The sequence below is a fragment of the Camelina sativa genome, chromosome 12, assembly GCF_030686135.1.
Source record: "Camelina sativa cultivar CO46 ecotype springtype chromosome 12, ASM3068613v1".
Classification (NCBI taxonomy): Eukaryota; Viridiplantae; Streptophyta; class Magnoliopsida; order Brassicales; family Brassicaceae; genus Camelina; species Camelina sativa.
Window position 1 is genome coordinate 16500722 of NC_141891.1, and position 22863 is coordinate 16523584.

General features: G+C 39.9%; 7 protein-coding genes and 1 pseudogene across 10 annotated transcripts; 5 read left to right on the top strand and 3 right to left on the bottom strand.

Annotated features, from left to right (window-relative positions):
* Positions 1-230: 230 nt before the first annotated feature.
* On the bottom strand, positions 231-2396 carry LOC147930613 (uncharacterized). Its single transcript, XM_087476954.1, has one exon. It carries the CDS (start codon positions 2394-2396, stop codon positions 231-233), a length of 2166 nt encoding a protein of 721 aa, XP_087333080.1.
* Positions 2397-6777: 4381 nt separating this feature from the next.
* LOC104731955 (cell division cycle 20.2, cofactor of APC complex-like) lies at positions 6778-9278 on the top strand (annotated as a pseudogene). The gene is made up of 5 exons (XR_015575124.1): positions 6778-7171; positions 7489-7767; positions 7877-8146; positions 8244-8825; positions 8930-9278. The product of XR_015575124.1 is annotated as a cell division cycle 20.2, cofactor of APC complex-like (transcript).
* A 486-nt stretch (positions 9279-9764) lies between these two features.
* LOC147930614 (pentatricopeptide repeat-containing protein At3g60980, mitochondrial-like) lies at positions 9765-12262 on the top strand. Of its 2 annotated transcripts, none has more exons than XM_087479384.1 (2): positions 9765-9911; positions 10076-11579. In XM_087479384.1, the coding sequence occupies exon 2, from the start codon at positions 10166-10168 to the stop codon at positions 11396-11398; it is 1233 nt and encodes a 410-aa protein (XP_087335510.1). In that variant the 5' UTR covers positions 9765-9911; positions 10076-10165; the 3' UTR covers positions 11399-11579. The 2 variants fall into 2 exon arrangements, with proteins under 2 accessions (XP_087335510.1, XP_087335511.1); XM_087479385.1 differs by lacking the exon at positions 9765-9911 and adding an exon at positions 11882-12262 and having other exon boundaries at positions 9997-11418.
* Positions 12263-13392: 1130 nt separating this feature from the next.
* On the top strand, positions 13393-15078 carry LOC104731957 (putative 57 kDa heat shock protein). Its single transcript, XM_087479386.1, has 5 exons — positions 13393-13636; positions 13768-14112; positions 14218-14247; positions 14434-14484; positions 14589-15078. Exons 1-5 carry the CDS (start codon positions 13600-13602, stop codon positions 14912-14914), a joined length of 789 nt encoding a protein of 262 aa, XP_087335512.1. The 5' UTR covers positions 13393-13599; the 3' UTR covers positions 14915-15078.
* An 864-nt stretch (positions 15079-15942) lies between these two features.
* On the top strand, positions 15943-17160 carry LOC104733581 (putative 57 kDa heat shock protein). Its single transcript, XM_087476839.1, has 4 exons — positions 15943-16228; positions 16312-16341; positions 16503-16565; positions 16679-17160. Exons 1-4 carry the CDS (start codon positions 16096-16098, stop codon positions 17005-17007), a joined length of 555 nt encoding a protein of 184 aa, XP_087332965.1. The 5' UTR covers positions 15943-16095; the 3' UTR covers positions 17008-17160.
* A 354-nt stretch (positions 17161-17514) lies between these two features.
* LOC104731959 (putative 57 kDa heat shock protein) lies at positions 17515-19033 on the top strand. 2 transcript variants are annotated; one of them, XM_087476838.1, is made up of 5 exons: positions 17515-17629; positions 17743-18087; positions 18189-18218; positions 18325-18417; positions 18531-19033. In XM_087476838.1, exons 1-5 carry the CDS (start codon positions 17587-17589, stop codon positions 18854-18856), a joined length of 837 nt encoding a protein of 278 aa, XP_087332964.1. In that variant the 5' UTR covers positions 17515-17586; the 3' UTR covers positions 18857-19033. The 2 variants fall into 2 exon arrangements, with proteins under 2 accessions (XP_087332964.1, XP_087332963.1); XM_087476837.1 differs by having other exon boundaries at positions 17524-17629; positions 17740-18087.
* Positions 19034-19072: 39 nt separating this feature from the next.
* On the bottom strand, positions 19073-21185 carry LOC104731958 (uncharacterized). The gene is made up of 2 exons (XM_010451467.3): positions 20479-21185; positions 19073-19346 (listed from the first exon to the last, which is right to left on the bottom strand). The coding sequence occupies exons 1-2, from the start codon at positions 21183-21185 to the stop codon at positions 19340-19342; spliced, it is 714 nt and encodes a 237-aa protein (XP_010449769.2). The 3' UTR covers positions 19073-19339.
* Positions 21186-21370: 185 nt separating this feature from the next.
* Positions 21371-22609, bottom strand: LOC104733582 (pentatricopeptide repeat-containing protein At3g60980, mitochondrial-like). Its single transcript, XM_010453150.1, has one exon. The coding sequence runs from the start codon at positions 22607-22609 to the stop codon at positions 21371-21373; it is 1239 nt and encodes a 412-aa protein (XP_010451452.1).
* Between the last annotated feature and the right edge of the window lie 254 nt (positions 22610-22863).

The following is a 22863-nucleotide window of genomic DNA, read 5'->3' on the forward strand; positions in this document are numbered from 1 at the left end:
TCGTGGGAGATAACTTCTGGACTGATGCCGGGCATCTTGTCTACAGACCTCGCGAAGGTGGCCATTCTTTCTTTTAGGAAGGTTATCAGACTGGCGCGGAGCTCGCTATCCAATCCCACTCCGATCTTGATTTCCTGATCCGGAAACTTATCATTGATGAAAATGGACTCGGTGAGGTCGCCTTTTAACTACTTCCGAACTGGATTATTCGGGACCTCGAGCTGTGGTTGCTATTGGATCAGGAGCTTGTGACTTGCGAGGTAACAGCTCCTTGCCGTCCTTTGGCTTCCTAGAACCTTCCGGACTCCTTGCGGGGTCGGAAATTTAACGCACTGATGGTACGTTGAGGCCACTGCCTTCATCTGGTAGAGCCAGGGAGTTCCCAAAATGACATTGTAGGCCGCAGGTCGGTCGAAAACCGTGAACTCCACCATTTTAACCACTCCTTGAGTGGACACCGGTAATGTGATCGTGCCCAAAGACATTGACGTCTCGCTAGTAAACGAGACCAAAGGTGAGGGTGGTCCTACGATGTGTTCTTTCCCGATACCCATTCTAGTGAGCGTTTCGAGGAAAATCAAGTCTACCGAACTCCCAGTGTCAATTAGGATTCGGCAGACCTCGTGGTTCGCTACGTCAAGGGAAATGATGAGTGCGTCGTCATGCGGAGTGTCCAGCCCCTCAGTTTCCTTCTCGAAGAAAGTAATTTCAGGAAGATCGTTTGCTACTACCTTAGCTCGCTTCGGCTGGGGGCTAGTAAGCTTCCGCTGGTGGTCCTTGATCGCAATGATGGAGTTCCGAAATAGACGCGATCCTCTCATTATCACGTCGATTCTTTTCTTGGGGGTTTCACTGCCATCGGACTGCTTTGGTTTTTTCGAAGGTGGAGCATCTTCGTCCACCTCGGGAGTCGATTTCTGCTCTAACTCCTCTATTGTTACGTTTGGCATTTCCACCGCCACGTACTTTTCTGCGAGGAGGTGCATCAGCTTCTTACAGTCACGAGTGGAATGACTGTTGGTTTTGTGGAGTTCGCAGTACGTGTCCTCATCTCGGACCCACTTGTTACTTGGGAGCACGCCACTCTTGGAGCGCGGTGAGAATGGCGGTTTGGACGGCGAATTCTTTGGAGAATTCTTTTTAGGAGATTGAGTGACTGCGAACGTGCTCGGCCCGGACTTCGGAGTCGTAGGCGGAGTCTTTTTGGCGGGCGGTTCGAACCGTGGTTTTCCTGCAGGCGGAGCGTTTTGTTTTTGTGCAGCGGCGAGTTTGTCTTCCTCCGCGACTATCCATTTCGAAGCCCGGTGTAATGCGTCCTGAATGGTTGGGAACCGATTTACGGACAGCTCTTCGCGGAAGCGAGATTCATGCCAGAGGCCATTCTTGAGCGCGGCCAGGGCTGTGGAGTCCGAGAGTCCGGGAATCTTGACCTGGATCTCCTTGAACTTTGTTATGTAAGACCGGAGAGACTCTCCAGCCTTTTGGCTTAAGTTCCAAAGCTGAGCATCCGTCACCGCAGTTTCGATTAGGCTAGAATACTGCTTGACGAACGAGGTCGACAGCTCGGTAAAGTTTGAAATGGAGCCAGCTGCTAAAGATGCGAACCAAAGCAGTACCGGTCCACTAAACGTTTCTGCGAATAGCTTGCAGTACCCAGTGTCTGCTTCGTGGAGCTCGAGGTCCACCCGGCTAGCTGTCAGCAAGAACGTCTTGAGATGATTGGTCGGATCTCCTTTTCCTTCGTAGCTCGAGAACTTAATTTTGCCCATATCTTTGATGCGGACTCGGGCTATTTGATCGGAAAAAGGAGTTCGCCTTGACTCCTCGATCACTCGAAAGATGTCTGGAGCTGAAGTGGTTGCACTGTGCATCACAGACCGCATGTCTCGGATTTCGCTCTGCATGCGGAAGATCTCGGGATTGGTAGCATACCCCGAAGTAGAAATATTTCCATCCACAGGGAGAGGAAGACGGACTGGGACATCGGAAGATCGGACGACGCCGGGCTGAACTGGAGTGTGGCCACCGCCAACCAGCGGTGGCGCTGTTTGCGTATTGGTTTGAGGTGGGAATGAATCTCCCGGAGTGACATCTGTTGCTGCCACCTGCGAGGTGGAAGGTGGAGTCACACCGGAGAAATCCAAAGCACGACGACGTGGGTTTTGGTCAGAGGACAGGAGATCGACCCGATCGGCGTACGCGCGGTGGGAGGCTGAGAGGTCTGCTACGGACGTCGTAACTTTCTCCAGACGAGCGGAGATCTGACCCTCTAAGGTGTCGAATCGTTCAGTAAGAGCGGCGGAGGCGGCTTGCTGACGGTCGGACTTTTCGGACAAGTCCTGCAGGAGCTTCTGGATCACCTCCAAAGATGCCTGATTGGGAGAGCTGGTTGCCATAGTGGTGGTTGCGTGGAGTGTATTTGTGTAAGAAATCGGAACTAACGAGAGTCAGGCGATAACTCCCCTCCTTCTAGCGCCAAATGTGAGAACTGAGATTGAACTTCTCCTTCCGAAGTGATTTGAATGCGGAGGAGCTTATCGCCGTTGGAGCAGTTCCGAACAGAATTGAGAGAGTTTTTGAGTATTTGAATTTGTATTGCTTTTTTGGAAAAAATGTTCGATCCTTTACAACTGACACCCCCTTTACATATTTATACCGACCAATTTATTACTAAATTAATGCACCATTAATAGGACGCGAATTGCGCGGTCTAATTAATCCTCTTGAATGCGGGAATCTTTGACCGGGCCCGAGCTGCGAGCTGACCAGCACGAAGCATCTCCGCACTCTCTTCCTTTCTCCGGGTCTGATGCGCCGATCAGTAATTCCCTCTTGGCCCAGTAGACAAGCCCGGCCTAGACCCTCTTGCCTATTGCCCGAGATGGCAGATCGTGGGTACAACAAGAACGTGTTATTTTAATTGTATCTATCCACTACAAAACGAGGAGCAAGCAATAAACTAAGAAGAAGAAAAACCAAAGAACCTTTAGAAATGAATTTTCTAGAGCAACCCCCTGCTCTCCCAAGTCAAAATCCCCATGCATATCAATTGGAGACTGTGTATGAGGGCTCACATGAGACAATTTCACTGACCATGTAATCCAAATGGGGGGAAAAAAAAAAGAATTTAGAGATCACCTTCAAAAATGTTGAATTCTTCATCAATTTGAAGAAGCCTATTAAAAACCCCACGAGTTTAGTAATATTTCCCCGAGAAATGTGAAGTATTTAAGCTCTAAGATCCAAATAAATTTCACCCAAGGCATACCCTTTCGTCCCGAGATCGAACACTTTAAGGGCACTCTGTGACAATTCGGAGATTAGCTCGATACACAAGAAGGATACCGCCACGTTACTACACAAAATAAAGCAACTCTCGCTAACTAAAAAAGAAATCAACTAACTAGTCACTGACTAGAGTTTGACAAAAAAAAAAAAAGTCACTGACTAGTGTCTTGAACAAATAAAAAATCAATGAAATCTAGAAGAATTTATTAAGTACAGAAGGTTTTGTTTTCCTTCGGTTAACTGTTTGGTTCAACCGAACCGAGCCCAAATAACCGAGAACCAAGCACTTCACCCTCCTATTTGATTAAAAAAAACATTGGGTGACTGATGTTGTGATATTTTGTCTACTCGATTGAATGGCACATTATAATCTTCCCTTAATCAACATTATCCCAATTCTCACATACTCTGATTGTTTTGATAGTTTCCCAGGTTTCAAGAGACTGGTTTTGTTAGTGTTGTCACTAAACCATGACAAAATGTATTAGAAATACATAAGCCCAAAATAAAACCACATACAAAAATTTTGAACCTATTTGTTGTATGTTCAAATATTTTTTGTAACTTATTTTGTCAAATTTCTTATAAACGCTTTAATTCCTTTTCCATTATCATATGCAAGTATATATATTTTTTTTGTCAAACAACTTGATTTCATTCACTTAAATTCAAGTACAAAGAAGGGATACAGAATTCCAAAGTACACAACAGAAGCAAGCAGAGGCATTCCCCAATGCCAAACAAAGAAACATAAACATAGATTACATCGATCATTAATCCAAGAGAGCTTTGAATTACTTGCTAGGAAGCAAACAACACATGAGAGATCAAGGTATGTCGATAACTCTTCCAAGAGGAGTTCAATGGAAGGTGAAGTGGTCCCTGTCAAACTATGACTAGGAGACGTTGAAAAGGTAGTCATGACTAAGCTTCTCACCGGTGTGAGGGGAGCTACTTGAGGTTGAACAAGGGCCATAACAGGGAGCTTCATATGTCTGGGAGAAAAAGAACTCACCAAAGAAGCTAATAGAGGGATGCGCCAAAGATAAGTGGCAGACCATAACAAAACAGGAGGAGTCTCTCTCACATAAAAGTCATGGCTATGGAGATTAAGGCTTCCACACAAAGTTTGTAGCCGGAAAAACACAGGCAATTGATATCTCAAATATAATGGCGAAAGGTGAGGGCTGGTCATTATATTTGAGACCGAGAGACTCAGCATCTCCGTTTAAGGACAATTCGTTGATTTTGGCCTAGTGTGTTTATTTTCCACTCTTTTATTTGATTTAATAATGACATTTTTATTAACTCATAGAGATGATTTCATTTTATTTTTTTTGGACCATTCATAGAGAGATGATATAGACCGTAACAACAGTAGACACATTGTGTCACATTAAAATGTTAACATAACGACAAATGGACCAATATAATTCGGACCGAAATTGTTGACACGTGACAGTGATATCCAAAGAAATTTAGATTCTAACTGAATATCAAACCGTTAACGACATTGAAAACATTTTTATCAACATCAACAACAATATCATATCACTAAATTTTCTTATATATATATATGTACTGATAATTTTATATAATTATTCATTTTTAATATTGATGGAATCATATATTTCTATAAGGTTTTCAAAAAAAAAAAAATATTTTGAATTATGTTTAAAATTACATTGGTCAAACTTGGAAATGGATAAATTTATCAATTTTAGTAATTATTAAATTATCAAAGTTTTTCTGTACGTTATTATCACTACTGTCTCTCAATATAAAAAATGAGAAGGAAGTTTCAAAATCATGGTTTCTTAGAATAACAAAGATAACAAGAGATCAAATTTAGATCTACTCTTTTTTTTAGATGAAAAATGAAAGAATTTGAGAGAGAACGAAGGAGAATTTTGAAAAATAAATGAATGAATAATGAAAAATGATTTTGTTTCTACGTCTCTTAACTAAATATATCGACTAATATGATTGTGACACTGTTATTTATCGCATTTTCAAAAGAAAAAAATATTTCAAATAAAATTATTAATCCATGTTCGCTGACATAAATTTTTTTGTTTATAGTGAATCTAAATAACATGACTTTTAATATTCAATTTCCAACATTATTCTATAATCCAACTAATGATTTTAGAAATGATTATAGTAATATAGAGATTTAATCAACTTTAATTATGTAACTTACAGTTGAAAAACCGAGGCTTACATATATACGGACGAATACTCTAAAGGTTATCTTGGTTATGCATTGATGACGTGTTTAGAAATTTATGAAGTTATGCAATGTCCTGATGAATCTTGTTTTGCTTCAAGATTCAGAGAAAGTCTATGGCTCGTCAACTCTTGAAGAATTTTGATGTATTACTGCCGAATCAGGAGTGAATAACTGTAAGTAATCAGACTTTCTTCCTCTCGGGTTCACAACTACTAGTATTTTGTGGAAACCTCTTGTTGATTAATCTTCCACAACCATTGTAGGATGCACTTGTCATTGGTCACCACCATCTCATATTTATGAAACTCCTCAACATCTTGCTGGGTTTTTTATGGTAAGAAGTAGCTCCCTCCACTAATCTCTTTTCTACCTGATCCAGCTTAATCTAAAAGTATATTTTTTTATCAAATTTTTTTGTTTCATGGTGAATCTAAATAACATGAATTTTAATATTCAATATCCAACATTATTCTATAATCCAACTAAAGATTTTATAAATGATTATAGTAATATAGAAATTTAATCAACTTTAATTATGTAAGTTACAGTTGCGTTTATTTATCATAACTTTCGATAAAATATTTGTTTTTTTAAGATTTAATTATTTCATATTTTATTTTTAGAAGTTGTGTATTTTTATTATAATTATTGGTTGATAAATTTTCACTCAAGATAAAATTTATTTTATTTTTAAAATTATTTTATCAGAAATTACATTTACTTATAATAATCGTTTGTTTGATATTCTCACTTAGGATCACTTCGTTATAATATTTGTTTATGAGTAATATAATTATATAAATATTAATAACTGTTATGATGCTTGTTACTTTTTACAATAATTTTTCATACAATATCTTATACTTAAAATATATACAAATTATAAGTAGAGTTCTCTCGATTCATTATAAATTTTTATTTGGTTTTTTTAATTAAAGTTGAGTATTTTTGACTATATTATTTTTTTATTCTAAGTTTTTAGTTGATGGTTGTGTTTTTTAAACTAACAGTTATGTATATCTAATATTTATGAAGTTTTAAGTCTATTCATTATTTTCTTCTTTTAAGATAATTTTTAATTTTATTATTTACCATATATTTTCAAATAATTTTATTATATATAATTCTAAATTTAAAATTTAATAAATTGTTTTCAAATACTTGAAAGGGGTCTGAACGTCTCTCTCCAAAATAAAGCCGTTACGGAGTTTCCAATTAAAACCCCTAAATTGACTGGCTTTATAAAATCCCCAAATATCGCACCACCGTCTCAATCAGAATCTGATCTGCTCTCCTCTCTCTCACATTCATCAGCGACGATACTCATCCCTCTCTCTCTCTCTCGCGCGATCTTGATTGAATTTACTTACGATTCCGTCTCTCTCTCTCTCTCTCTCTCTCTCTCTGCAGGCTATTGTTTGATTCGTCTTTGTTCTGATTGAGATCATTTAATCCGTTTTTTCGTATTATATCATCATCGCTATTGTGTTTTTGCTGTTTGTTTGGATTGTTTTCGTTTGTCTTCTTTGTTGTGTGTGTTTTGTTGGTGATAATATGGATGCAGGTATGAGCACTCCTTCTTACTTAAAGGCGCAGACTCGTTGCCCTCTTCAAGAACACTTCCTTCCCAGGAAAAAAACCAAGGAAAACGTAAGTTTATGCTTTTTTTTCTTTATTATTATCATCCCCTTCCTTACTGTCGTTTCAATTTAGGGTTTTGATTCTTCAGAACCGATGCAATTTTACATGATTCCGTTCTGCCATTACGAATTAGGGTTTCGATTTGGGGGGGTTTTATGATTATTCTTCAGAACCGTTTGCAATTTACATGATCCCGTTCTGTTATTACGAATTAGGGTTTCGATTGGGGGTTTTATGATTCTGTTCTGTTGAATTTAGGGTTTCGATTTGTGACAATTGTGATATTGATTGAATTGTACTGATTTGATTATGTTATCTTCCACCAGCTTGACAGGTTCATACCCAACAGATCAGCTATGAATTTCGATTATGCACACTACGCCCTTATGGAAGGTAGAAAAGGTAAGGATCAATCAGCAGCGGTAAGTTCACCATCCAAGGAGGCCTACAGGAAGCAGTTGGCTGAGATCATGAACCTCAACCACACCCGGATCCTCGCCTTCAGAAACAAACCTCAAGCTCCTGTAGATCTCTTTCCCACCGATCACTCTGCTTCTCTTCACCTACAGCCTAAATCTGTGAAGCCTCGCAGATACATTCCTCAGGTATGTTATGTTTTTGATTATTGAGCTTGAATGAAAAGAACCCACTTACTTGTTGCTTTGGAGTTTGTATTTGATCTGACTGTTGTTATTCTCTATGTTGTAATTATAGACTTCTGAGAGAACATTGGATGCACCTGACATTGTGGATGATTTCTACCTCAACTTGCTCGATTGGGGAAGTGCAAATGTCTTAGCCATAGCCTTGGACCACACTGTCTACTTATGGGATGCTTCCACTGGTTCTACTTCTGAGCTTGTCACGATTGATGAAGAGAAGGGACCTGTCACAAGTATCAACTGGGCGCCTGATGGTCGTCATGTTGCTATTGGACTCAACAACTCTGAAGTGCAGCTCTGGGATTCTGCTTCTTACCGTCAAGTAATTACTCAAATCCCTTTCTCTTCTGTTTAGATATCATAACCTGGTTTTGTCATGTTTTAACCCTTGACCTGATGTGTTTATCATATTTCTGCAGCTGAGAACATTGATTGGTTGCCACCAATCAAGAGTAGGATCATTGGCATGGAACAATCACATCCTGACTACTGGAGGAATGGACGGGCAGATTGTCAACAACGATGTACGAATCAGATCACATATTGTGGAAACTTACCGAGGTCACACTCAAGAGATTTGTGGTCTGAAGTGGTCAGGATCTGGACAGCAACTAGCGAGTGGTGGCAACGACAATGTCGTGCACATATGGGATCGTTCTGTCGCCTCCTCAAACTCAACCACGCAATGGTTACACAGGCTTGAGGAACATACATCTGCAGTGAAAGCTCTTGCGTGGTGCCCTTTCCAAGCGAATTTGCTTGCAACTGGTGGTGGTGGAGGAGACAAGACCATCAAGTTCTGGAATACTCACACCGGAGCTTGCCTGAATTCAGTAGACACTGGTTCCCAAGTTTGTTCGTTGTTATGGAGCAAGAATGAAAGAGAGTTGCTTAGTTCACATGGGTTTACACAGAATCAGCTTACACTTTGGAAGTACCCATCCATGGTGAAAATGGCTGAGCTCACTGGTCATACATCAAGAGTCCTATATATGGCTCAGGTAAATATAAATCAAATCTTCTTTTATCTTTAGCTGCCAAGTAGCTTTGTGTTGTGAGGTCTTTGGTCCTAAAAGTTGTGTTGTTTGTTGTATTTTTTTTACAGAGTCCGGATGGTTGTACCGTGGCTTCAGCAGCAGGAGACGAGACTCTGAGATTTTGGAATGTTTTTGGAGTACCAGAGACCACAAAAAAAGCTGCTCCAAAAGCTGCTCCGGAGCCATTTTCTCATGTGAATCGTATTCATTGAAATTGTGAAGACTAACAACGAAAAGGAAACCCATCGACAGTTGTGTTAATACAGAAGCCAAAACAATCATCTTTTTTTTTTTCCGGATTCATTCTTCATGAACTGTATTGAGAAGAAAGGAGTAGTTGTACAATTTTTATATCTGTGAATTGTAGAGTCAAACTTAATTGATTTGCACAATGCTGAATAGAAAGATTTTATTTTACATGTGTCAGAAGATAAAAGAATTATGCACCACTTTATCTGGTTAGAAAGATTCATCAATCTTGAAACCACATTAATTTTTATCAGACTACTATGCACACTTTATATGGTCTTGACTCTTATCACTTCTCTTAATTTCTAGGTCTTGAGTCGTCAATTATATCTTCCTGCAAAGTCGTCAGCTGAGTCAAAAAAAGTAAGTTTCATATTGCTTAGTTTATCACACTCTGTTTTCTCTTTAATTGTTTAATGTGCTTGCTAGCTCACTAACTCACTTGTTGAGAATGATTTGTTGTTGCTGAAACGAGATGCAGAGAAGGAGATCTTCCTCATATAGTGGCCAAAGATTTGCAGCCTATGGCTCCAATTGAAGGTGTTATCCAGGTTCAAGGGGACATAACTTATGCCCGGACTGCTTAAGTGGTAACAACTATATCTCATACTAGATTTTTCAGTATATATATTTTCTAAATCCTTGGGTATCCTTGGAGTTTGTCTTTGTTTCTCTGGCTTACCCATTCTCGTTTTTACCAGATGCTCTCACAATAACGCCTTTTTACAAGTTGGTTCGCAGTTACTGGTTTGCAAGACATGGATGAATTTGTCCGGTCCCAGCTCATTCTCATTCTAGCCGGTTAGTTGCTTGATTTCTGTTACAAGAATCGGTGTAGACTCATGTCATGTTAGAACATAATTTATTACTATGATCATGAATAATAAACCTACAAACCCTTCACTATTATTATTGATATACTATATATGGATTAAAAGGGGTTATGTTATATACTGTATATACAGTCACAGATACAAACGACATCGTCCTATATAAACTACAGTAGGTTATGTCCAAGATGATGTAGTAGGTTAAAGAAAAAAAAAGAAAAAAAAATGTCTTCGCCGGCGATGTCAAGCAGCCGCCGGTTCATCCTCCAGAGGATGATGTTTTCATCAAAACCTTATCCGATTGGGAGGGATCTTCCTCTGAAGCAACGACCCACTTTTAGGGGTCCATCATCATCACTTCTAAGTCGAGTCAGGTTCCTGATCAATGACATCTCGGATCTCGACGTTGCAGCCAAGCACGCCCGTTTAGCTGCGAGGAAGAAGATGAACCCTGAAATAGCCACCTTAATCAGCAAAACCATCATCGGAGCCATGTGCAACGCTGGGAGGTCCGACGACGCCTTGGATCTGTTCGATTTCTTTTTCAACAAATCCAAGATTAAGCCAGACATCGCTTGCTGCAATTTCGCCATCAAATCCCTCTGCGAGAAAGGCCGCCTTGATGACGCTCTTCGACTCTACTCCCACCTCCTCTCCAACACTCCTTCTCCGGACCACAACACGTACGACATCTTGACCAAAGCCATGGTCGATGCCGGGATGATGGATCAAGCTCTGGATCTCTTGGTGGAAGGAAGAGCTGAATTGTTCAATTTCCAAAAGCCAGGCATGTACATGAATCTTATTCGTGGCTACTTGGAACAGGGGAATCTCGACATGGCCTATGAGCTCCGGGACGACTTCAAGACTTGTTCCATTCGCAATGAAATCGCAATCCTGGAATCACTATTCGTAGAGTATTTGTTCAAGCAAGGCAAGGATGAGGAGGCTATGGATCTATACAGGAGCTCAGTGACGATGAACAAGGACGGCCTGACAGCAAATGCAGCTGTGGGCAATCTGTATTTGGAACTCTTGCTCAAGTACGGCAAGAAAACACAGGCCTGGTCATTGTTCGAGTATATGCTTGACAATCATTGCTGCTCGTTTCAGTTTGATGCGGATACTCTTAATTTGATGGTGAACGAGTGTTTCGAGATGGGACGGTTCAGCGATGCGCTCAACATCTTCACCAAGGCCAAGTCAAAGGTTGAATACAACTCGCTGCCTGTGAGAGCATACCGGAACCTTATTACAAGGTTGTGTCAGGATGGGAGGCTGTCCGAGGCTGAGAGTTTGTTTCATGAATTGCTGAAAGAAGAGGTCTTGCCAGATGATGAAACTTATAAAGCAATGATTCGTGCATATGCTAAGTCTGGAAGGGTCGAGGATGCCGTTCAGACTGCAGACAAGATGATGACTTCTAAACTCCACAGGGTTACTAAACTGTTATACTAATTACTTCTGTTGACCTATAGGTTAGGTTTCTTTTGCTTTTACGTTGATTCTTTTGGCTTTCGTATTTCATTAATTATGTAGTTCGAGTACTTAACTTTCATCAGTGTGTAAACAAATAAAAGACAAGTGTCATCAACTGGAGGATGAATGAAAGAATGGAAGGTCATTCACATTTCTATCATTAGCAACAGAGCTTCAGTGCCATTTTTTTGTTTTGGCTTTATCTGATCATGTTCCACAATTTCGTTCACTTTTTGTTGTTGTTGTAATTATCTTTACTGTTGAAATGAGAAATGTTATGTGATACATGGCCAATTCTATATAAACTTGTCGGATATGCTTTTTAATCGTTTGATTAGTTACTTTGTTATGATGTCTTTCATTGAGGATTCTGCTGAATCTTGTACGTGCTTGTCCTTGTTTATATCACACATGTATATTGGAGCGAATGGTTGCAGTTATAGACTACCACATGTGTCACAGATGATATGTGTTCGTGGTGACTGGTGAGGATGATATGGTGGATATATATAGAGATGATGAGGCTAAGAAGAAGAAGGATGATGATGGATATAGAGGTGAGAGAAGAATGGTTGAAGAGGGAGAGGACTGAGAAGGAAAGAGAGAGAGCCCTTTTCATGAAACAGAGTCAGAGAGACTGTGGTTTTTCCCGGAGGTGAGTGTTTGATCCGAGTTGCTTCATGACGAAGTTATACTCATATTTGCATAGTGTTTACTGTTTAGTAGTTAACTGCTGCTTGATTCATATCCCAAGTGTTGGTTTATTAATTGCATAACGCTACTCGATGCTTGTACGCTATTAACCACTAGTATAATTGATCAACAACTTACTAGGTTCTAGCCTTTTGTATATATTACAGTTTAGTGAAGCATGTTTGTTTAATTTGTTAATTTAAATGTTTGTTGATAGCATATAGACCCTGAAAATTGGAACTATGTGGGTAAATATTTACATGTTTCAACATTGGGTTTGTAGAACTGTTTTGGTTGCTGATAATCACGATTGCGAACCTGGCTATTCCATAGTACTTCATTTGTGATGATAGAACCATGATTGATAATTAAGAGTTTGTTTTGCAGATATCACAGTCTATTATTGTCGTGTCCTAATTTTCATAGAGGCTCGGAAGGTTTTAGTGCCCAATGAGTTACACAGCTAGCTAGTCTTGTATTACTTGTTCTCTAAGCCTGCACTTGGAAGTGTGGTAGATTTCAACACAAAATTTGCATTTGATATGGACCCAATGTTAAAAGTATTCTTGTATCAAGCTGCTGTTTGTCACAGTTTACTAAAACAATTATGTACACTACACTAAAACAAAAGATTTAGGCTTATCGTTTTGTGTTCATACTTATATATTGGACAGATCTTCACAGGTCCGACCATGTACAACTGAGTGGGCGTGATTACGCACAAAGGCATAGCATAAGCATTAGGCAAGGTCGCCATCGTCCCTAGCTAGAGGCTAAGTCATGCATGTAGACATGTAGTGTCGTCCGTCTCATCATACCTCCGTACTAATTAATACATCGCATCTCCATGCTTACGGAAATATCATATTTAAAACAATGGACCATATATATATGTATCTGTTTGTCTTTTCTTTTGGAATTCTCAATATTGAAACTAATTAATATGGGCATTAATATTTGCTGTAAAAAGACAACTTTGGTACTCCGAGAATTATGCGTTTGAGGAATTACCGCTTATTACAAAAAGAAAAGAAAAAGGAGTTACTACAGTATTTCTTAAGAAACTTGCTTATACTTTTGACATCAAGAAACTAGCTACTTTCAACTTGACTAATTAGTAATTATATATGGCTTTATACACAATGTTACGTCAGTAGTTATTGTGATAAACTGCCCCATGGTTTTTGCTAATAAAGCAAAGTGTATGACAGTTGTTTCAAAAAGAAGAGGACAACACGTGTCAAACTAAAATTGGTGGAAATCACAAATGAAAAAGAGACACGTGTCTCCGAGGTAGTGCTTTGTCGTGTCTTCACCTGACAACTCCGTCTTCTTCCTTCCCTCCCATAAAGATATCCCAAAACCCCCAAAACCCAAAGAGAGACAGAGAGATCTATAAATGAGAAGAAACCCTAATTAATTCCAAAGCAGCTAGCTAGAAATCTCACCAAAAAAAAAACACATCATCACTCGCCGCCTGTTGAATCATGGTCGTCCCTCTTAGTTCTCTTCCTCTATCTCGTGGTTAGTAGATCTCTCAAACCAAAAAATCTCAAATTTTCACTTACATAGTTACATTTTACCCATCAAAGTTTTGTTTTTCTTGATGAAAATCTCATTTTGTTGTTGTTGTTGGTGTTGATTGGTTGCTGCAGAAGGGTTTTACGCAATAAACAACCAGTTTCTAGTAAATGGACCAAAAGGGTTTATGGAGTTCAAGATGCTTGAGAACGAAGACATGTACGTTCGTATTGATTTTCCCGGCGTTCCAAAAGATGGTGTTAGGGTTTTTCTTGACCAGTCCAAGAAAGCTGTTTGTATCTTCGCCGACGCACCAAGAGAACACAAATACGACTTCTCTTCCCGGAACTACGGTACAACCACCGGACTCGTCTGCCGATGCTGTGAAATCTCCGGCTTTGCTTCCCTCATGTCCGACGGTGTTCTTCGGCTTCTCCTCACCAAGACCAACATCACTCCTCAACGCTCCTCCTGCATCTGTATATATTTTACCCTTTTCTTTCTTTATTTTAAATTACATTAATTATGTTTGATAATAAACTCTTTTGGTTACTAACAATGAATTAATATTGTGTTTTCTACAGCGTTTCTTGCTGGCCCAGATTTCCGAGAAGGTATTGTTAATTTTTTTGTTCCGATATGATCTGTCGTTTTCACCAAACTTTCTATTTTGATATATCGTCTCTGAGAACATTACAAAGTCTTCATTATTTTTGGGTCAAAAAAAAGTCTTGATTTTTCTCTCTATGATCTGTTGTAATTTCTCTGTTGTAATTTCTCTCTATATCTGTGGGTCATAGATCTCCGTGGCGATGGTCCTCACAAATTCCCCCATGGCACAGATCCTCATGGTATATTCACATTTTTTACCCATACATATTTGTTGTATATATTGTAATAGTGTTTGGCTGGTCTAAAATAAGAATATTTGTTGTTGTTGTGATATGTGGAGCAGACCCGACGTTAACGGGTAGGATATTGATGCCACACCCATGTGTGAACTACGGATCTGATATGGCTTATGAGTCCAAACAGCTTCAAAACGGTGGTCTCTTCGTGCGTGTAGACATGCCGGGCGTTCCCAAAGAGAACTTCACCGTCTCAGTCGAGAATGGGAGAGTGAAAGTGACTGGTGAAGCTCCTGCTCTTAGCCACGACTCAAGTGGACGTTTCTACTCTGGTGACGTGGCTATGCTCTCCAGTCCTATCGACATTCCCATCCGTAAGATCAAGACCATTGCCAAGAACGGTGTGATCCGTTTAATCATCCCTCCCGTTTGATAATATTTATCATGATGATTAAGCTCTATGTTTTCTCTTTCTTTAATTAAATTCGTGAACTCTTGTGGACTTTCTTTAGGGATTATGGTCATTATTTTGTGCTAGCTTATGTTATCAACTTTGGATATGTTTTTTAAAAAGAGAATCTTTTTTTTTTGGTCAAATATTTAGTAAACTTTTGGGTCTTCTTTAAAATGTTACCATTAAAGGTGTATTGATTTGAAAATTGATACTAACAATTACTACAAAACTGAGTTGTCTAAGATTAATCAACAATAAGACAGTAACTTGTACACAAATATACTATGCGATAAAGATAAAGTATAATTTTAAATAAATCTTCAAGTGTGAAAGCAAATAAGATTGGACGGCTGTGATTTCCGCTAGTGATGATATGTACCGTCCGATTCACTTTCAGGTTTTAAACATTTCGTCAAAAGGTCAAAAGGTCAAAAGTGAGCATGCCACGTCAGCTAAGAAGTGTAGATATTTTCCTTTGTTGCCTTCTTCTTCCATATAAAGTTCCAGAAACTACTACTAAACCCAAAAACCCTAAAGCACTGAAAAGCTTGACTCTTTGTTGAACTCTCATCATGGCCATGGCCGTTCGTTCCTCAACCTCAATCTCCAGATACGGAGGCATAGGCATTAAGGAAGGTCGCCATCGTCCCTAGCTAGAGGCTAATCTATGCTTAGTGTCGTCCGTCTCATCATCCCTCCGTACTAATTATAATTCATCGTATCTGCATCAGTGGCGGACCCAGGATTAAAAATAAGGGGGTCAATGTGTTATAGGGGAGAATCGAACACGGGTTAGGGAGGTCAACTTAGGGGGAACAAACCAACTTAGCTACTGAGACTTCAATGATTTACATAAAAAAATAACTATTTATCTATTTTAGGCAGGTCAGTTGACCCCCCTTCCGTCTATATAGGTCCGCCACTGATCTGCATGCTTACGGAATAAATTATCATATTTAAAACAATGGACCATATGCACCTGTTTGTCTTTTCTTTTGGACTTCCCAATATTTAATTTCAACTAATATGAATAAAAATCTCATTTTTTTTGTTGTTGTTGTTGGTTGCTGCTGGCAGAAGGGTTTTACGCGATAAACAACCAGTTTCTAGTAAATGGGCCAAAAGGGTTCTATGAGTACAAGAAGCTGGAGAACGAAGACATGTTCGTTCGGATGGATCTTCCCGGCGTTCCCAAAGATGGTGTGAGGATCTCTTTTGACCAGTCCAAGAAAGCTGTTTGTATCTTCGCCGACGCACCTAAGGAACACAAATACGACTACTGCTGCTGCATCTGTATTTATTTACCTTTTCTCTTTTAAAAAAAAAAAAATATATTATTCAGTCTTTAATTCAGTCTTTTTTGTGTGTTTCTACAGCGTTTCTTGCTGACCCAGATTCCGGAGAAGGTATTCTAATTTTATTCGATCTGTCGTTTTCACCAAACTTTCTATTTTGATATATCGTCTCTGGTAACATTACAAAGTCTTCATTTTTTTGGGTCATAATTAAAAAGTCTTGATTTTTCCTTTACTAACGTTTGAAAAATATTGTCTTCTCTCTCTAACAGTGGTTCATATAGATCTCCGTGGCGATGGTCCTCGCAAATTCACCCATGGCACAGATCCTCATGGTATTCACATATTTAAACTTCTATATACATATTTGTTGTATACCATATAGTGTTTGGCTGGTCTTAATAAAAACATTTGTTGTTGTTGTGATATATGTATATGTGGAGAGCAGATCCGATGTTAACGGGTCGGATATTGATGCCACACCCATGTGTGATCTTCGGATCTGAGATGGCTTATGAGTCCAAGAAGCTTCAAAACGGTGGTCTCTTCGTGCGTGTAGACATGCCAGGCGTCCCCAAAGAGAACTTTACCGTCTCAGTCGTGAATGGGAGAGTGAGGGTGACTGGTGAAGCTCCTGCTGTTGGCCATGACTCAAGTGGACGTTTCTACTCTGGTGACGTAGCTATGCTCTCCACTCCTGTCGTCGACATTCCCATCCGTAAGATCAAGACCATTGCCAAGAACGGTGTGATCCGTTTAATCATCCCTCCCGTTTGATTTCATCATGATGATGAAGCTATATGTTTTCTGTTTCTTTAAATTCGTGACCTCTTGTGGACTTTCTTTAAGGATTATGGTCATTATTTTGAGTTAGCTTATGTTATCAACTTTGGTTATATTTCAAAAAAGACAAACTTATTTTGGGTCAAATATTTGGTACACTTTTGGGTCTTCTCTTTAAATTGTTACCATTAAAGGTCTATTCACTTGTAAAATGATAAAAATTACAAAACTGTTGTCTAAGAATCAACATTAAGACAGTAACGTGTACACAAATACTATGCGATAAAGATAAGAGTATAATGTAAATAATCTTCAAGTGTGAAAGCAAATAAGATTGAACGGCTGTGATTCCACACTAGTGATAGTATGTACCATCGGATTCACTTTCAGGTTTTAAACATTTCGTCAAAAGGTCAAAAAGGTCAAAACTAAGCATGCCACGTCAGCTAAGAAGTTTAGATATTTTTCCTTTGTTGCCTTCTTCTTCCATATAAAGTTCCAGAAACTACTACTAAACGCAAAAAACCCTAAAGCACTGAAAGTGAAAAGCTTGACCTTCGTTGAACCCTCATCATGGCCATGGCCGTTCCTCTAAGTCCTCAACCTCAATCTCCAGGTATTATGATTCTTCTCTCAAATCTCATTCACATTTTTCACTTTTTGCGTCGCCGATTCGAGCTTTCATTTCTTCTGATTTGTTTTCTCTCTCTTTTGATGTTGAAAAAGCAGAAGGCTTTTACGCAATCAACAACCAGTTTCTAACAGATGGGCCAAAAGGGTTCTCTGAGTTCACGATGCTGGAGAACGCAGACTTGTTCGTGAGGATGGATTTGCCTGGCGTTCCTGAAGAAGGCGTGAGTGTTTCTCTTGAGCGGTCGAAGAAAGCTGTGGTTGTTTACGCCGAAGCACCAAAGGTTCACCAACACGACTCCACAGACCGTCAATACGTTACTATGACTGGACTTGTCTGCAGATGCTGTGAGATCTCAAGCGTCACCACTCACATGTCCGATGGTGTTCTTAGACTTGTCCTCTCCAAGACTCCCATCTCTCCACAACGCCCTTCTTGCATCTGTAAATACCCATAACCTTTTTTTTTTTCTTCTCTGATTTGATTTGTTATTATTATAGGGTCATCTTCTGATATGAAATGTTGATGTTTTTGATTTTGACAGCATTTCTTCGTGGCCGAGGTCTCCCAAAAGGTACTTTTAATTTCCATTTTTAATCAGAAACTTTCTAAATCTAAAAGTCCGTCTTTTTCCTACACAAACTTTTGGAAATTGGTTTACTCATGTTTATGTTTGTTAGATCTCCGTGGCAGCGGCACCGGTCCCCGTAGCAGTGGCACGGGTCCTTACACTCAGAGATTTCCCCATGGCCGCATTGGCACAGATCCAAATGGTATTCTCTCCTCTGCAACCTTATTGTTCTTATTATTATTATATTAGTACTGAGATTGGGTGTTTAAAAACAGAGTATTTTGTGTTGTATCATGTGATGTATGTGTGGATCAGACCCGGCGTTAACCGGTCCGGTATTGCAGCCAAATCCATGGGTGATCCCAATGTCGGTCATGGCTTATGAGTCGAAACAGCTCCAAAACGGCAAACTGTACGTGCGCGTAGACATGCCGGGAGTTCCAAAAGAGAACTTCACTGTTTCTGTCACGAATGGGCGAGTGAAGGTGACTGGTGAAGCTCCTGCTGTTGGCGACGACTCAGATGGGCGTTTCTACTCTGGTGACGTGGCTATGCTCTCTGCTCCTGTTGACATTCCCAGCCGTCGGATCAAAACCATCGCAAAGAACGGTGTGATTCGCCTCCTCATCCCTCCAGTTTGATCATTTCGTGATGGATCTTTGAGTTTGTGGATTTGTCTTTTCTAGAGTGGACCCTTTTTCTGGGATTGTGTCGTTTGTTTTGTGGATCATTTCCTTTTTATGTTTTATCAGTACTTTGGATGATGTCTCAACGACAAAACATATTTTGGTATGTTTCAACGACACAGCTTTTTGTCATATGCATTGTCCTTTATGATTCCTCTCATTTGTTTATCATTTTCCAAAGGTCTTTGTTGAATTGCAAAGCATTTTTACAAAACCGTTGCTATGGGTATCAAATATAGGGGACACAAATATAACTCTTTGAGCAGGAAACAATAATAAAGGTTCCACCATCAAACTCACTACACATCCTTTCTGCTTTTCTATCTGTAGAAACATCTCTATACACACCTATAGATAGACGACAAAAGGGGCTTTTGAGACGTGAAATCACCTTTGAATCTTTCCACCAAGTCTTCTTTGTCATCCTTTTGATTTCCATCACCGCCTGCAGAAATTTCACAACTAATTTTAGCAATCATCTATGATACCCTTCTACTCAAAATTATAACTTTGGTGTGCCTATTCAAAGTAGGAACCAACGGGATTTTCAGCTACCAAAACAGTTCTTTAACTTCACTCTTAGTACTGATATGTCATTGTAGCAGAAATATTAGTGTGTCTGAAGTGGTTATGAGCCTAAGGTTATATATGCACGCACTCACCAAAAATAAGGCTATTTAAGTCTCGGTAGATACCTATGACATATCATTACTAACCCTGGTATTGGTAGTTCAAAGAAGATATTCAACTGTCGAAAAGGAGATTCTAGTTTTTACTATCAACGGGGGAGATACCTATGACAATAAGTGGGATAAACAGCAGCTTGATACAAGAAAACTCTTAACATTGGGTCCATATCAAATGCAAACTGTGTTAAAATCTACCACACTTCCTGTACAGGCTTAGAGAACAAATACAAGACTAAATGTGTAAATCATTGCGGACTGAAACCTTCCGAGCCTCTGTGAAAATTAGGACAGGACAATAGACTGTGATGTCTGCAAAACGCACTCTTTACTATCTACCATGATTCTATCAGCACAAATGAAGTTACTATGCAATAGACAGGTTCACAATCGTGTACTATCTAAACTACCTTTAAATCGCCTACACAATTTCACAAACTAATTACTAGATCATTCAATTATATATATACTCTTTTCTGATGACCATAAGTTTGCTTTGCTTCCACTTGGAACCAATGGGATTATTAGCAACCAAAACAGTTGTCCAACCCAATGTTGAAACAAAAATATTACCCACATAGTTCTAACTTTCAGGGTCTAAATGCTACCATCAAACATTCAAACTAAACTTTCATATATACTAAAAGGCTAGGACCTAGTTAACTATTGATTCCTAGATCCCCATATATCTATCACACTCCAAACTCTCTACCATGGTTCTATCAACACAAACGAAGTTACAAGCATCAAGTAGCACTATGAAATAAAACAACACTAGGGATAGGAATCAAGCAGCAGTAAGTACTAATATGTACAAACACTACACAAATTAGGTATAATGTCATCATGAAGTACGAAACCGGAACCACCAATATAATCAAAAAGACTCACCTCCGGGAAAAACCACCGTCTCTCTGGCTCTGTTTCATGAAAAGGGCTCTCTCTCTTTCCTTCTCAACCCTCTCCCTCTTCAACCTTTCTTCTCTCAGCTCCATCAAGCTCTTCTTCCCACCACTCATCTTCTTCTTCTTCTTAGCTTCATCACCTCTATATCCACCATCATCCTCACCACGAACACTATCATCTTCCTCATCATTACGTTTCTCAAGATACCAAGGACGCTTCACACCTTTACCAGCAACCCCATACCCTAATCTATACTTCTCCTCATCTGGATCACCCGCCCTCGCTGCAGCATCCTTGGCAGAAGCTCTCGCCGTCGCAGCCGCTTCTTTCCTCATTTTTTTCCTTCTCTGATCTTCCTCCTCCGCAGGCTTATCGTTCTTGGGGATCTCAATCGGATCAAAGATCCTAATCCCTTCGAATAGATTAATATGACCAGTCTTAGGCTCCTCCGGTTCAACACTCTCCACAACAACAGCTGTGGTGGATTTAACAGCAGCAGCCACCACCACCGCCTCGTCCTTACCCTTCTCCGCCTCCGGAGAAGCTCGTTTGAGAGGCGCTAAGCCACGGACGTTACGAAGCACCTCGAGACGAGACTCAGCATCTCGTTTTCTAGCTTCCTCGCGTTTGATCTGCTCTTCTCTAGCGGCAGCTTCTTCGTCTTTTCGGACTAAGAATGACCTTCCTTTCATTCATTCATCTTCCAATTGATACACTTTTATTTTATTTGTTTGTGTACAAACTGATGAAATTCAAGTACTCGAACTAACATAACTAATGAATGAAACCAATCAGCTAACATAGTTAATGAAATATGAAAGCCAAAAGAATCAAGGTAAAAGCAAAAGAAACCTAACCTAGAGGTCAACAGAAGTAACTAGAAAAACAGTTTAGTAACCTTGTGGACTTTAGAAGTCATCATCTTGTTTGCAGTTTCAACGGCATCCTCGACCCTTCCAGACTTAGCATATGCACGAATCATTGCTTTATAAGTTTCATCATCTGGCAAGACCTCTTCTTTCAGCAATTCATCAAACAAACTCTCAGCCTCGGACAGCCTCCCATTCTGACACAACCTTGTAATAAGGTTCCTGTATACTCCCACAAGCACCGAGTTGTACTTAACCTTTGCCTTGGCCTTGGTGAAGATGTCCATCGCATCGCTGAACCGTCCCATCTCGAAACACTCGTTCACCATCAAATTAAGAGCATCTGTTGCATCTTCCCAAGTGTAGCACAAGTCGTAATAATCAAGCATATACTCGAACAATGCCCAGGCCTGTGTTTTCCTGCCGTACTTGAGCAACAGTTTCAAATACACATTGCCCACAATTGCATTTTCTGTCAAGCCGTTCTTGTTCAACGTCACGGCGCTCCTGTATAGATCCATAGCCTCCTCATCTTTGCCTTGCTTGAACAAATACTCTACGAATACTGATTCCAAGATTGCGATTTCATTGCGAATGGAACAAGTCTTGAAGTCGCCCCGGAGCTGATACGCCATGTCGAGATTCCTCTGTTCCAAGTAGCCACGAATAAGATTCATGTACATGCCTGGCTTTTCGAAATTGGACAAGTCAGCCCTTCCTTTCAACAAGAGATCCAAAGCTTGATCCATCATCCCGGCATCGACCATGGCTTTGGTCAAGATGTCGTACGTGTTGTGGTCCGGAGAAGGTTTGTTGGAGAGGAGGTGGGAGTAGATTCCAAGAGCTTCGTCAAGGCGGCCTTGCTCACAGTGGGATTTGATGATGAAATTGCAGCAAGCTATGTCTGGCTTAATCTTGGATTTGTTTAAAAACAAATCGAACAGATCCAAGGCGTCGTCGGACCTCCCAGCGTTGCACATGGCTCCGATGATGGTTTTGCTGATTAAGGTGGCTATTTCAGGGTTCATCTTCTTCCTCGCAGCTAAACGGGCGTGCTTGGCTGCAACGTCGAGATCCGAGATGTCATTGATCAGGAACCTGACTCGACTTAGAAGTGATGATGATGGACCCCTAAAAGTGGGTCGTTGCTTCAGAGGAAGATCCCTCCCAATCGGATACGGTTTCGATGAAAACATCATCCTCTGGAGGATGAAGCGGCGGCTGCTTGACATCGCCGGCGAAGACATTACTAACCTTACTTTCTCGACACGCAAAACCAAACATATAAAGGAATTCGGCGCCTCGTATTAAACTTTTTAGGCCCATTATGATATAGGGCCCAATCAATCTGCTTTATAAAGTGAGTGAATGGCAAAGTCAACAACAGTGGTAAGCTGTGTTTGTGCTCTTTGCTTCTTTGGAAACCTCAAAAGATAATGAAAAGAAGAAATAGCGAGACTAGAGGCATTATTGATCAAAGATTTATATATGTTATGAGGGT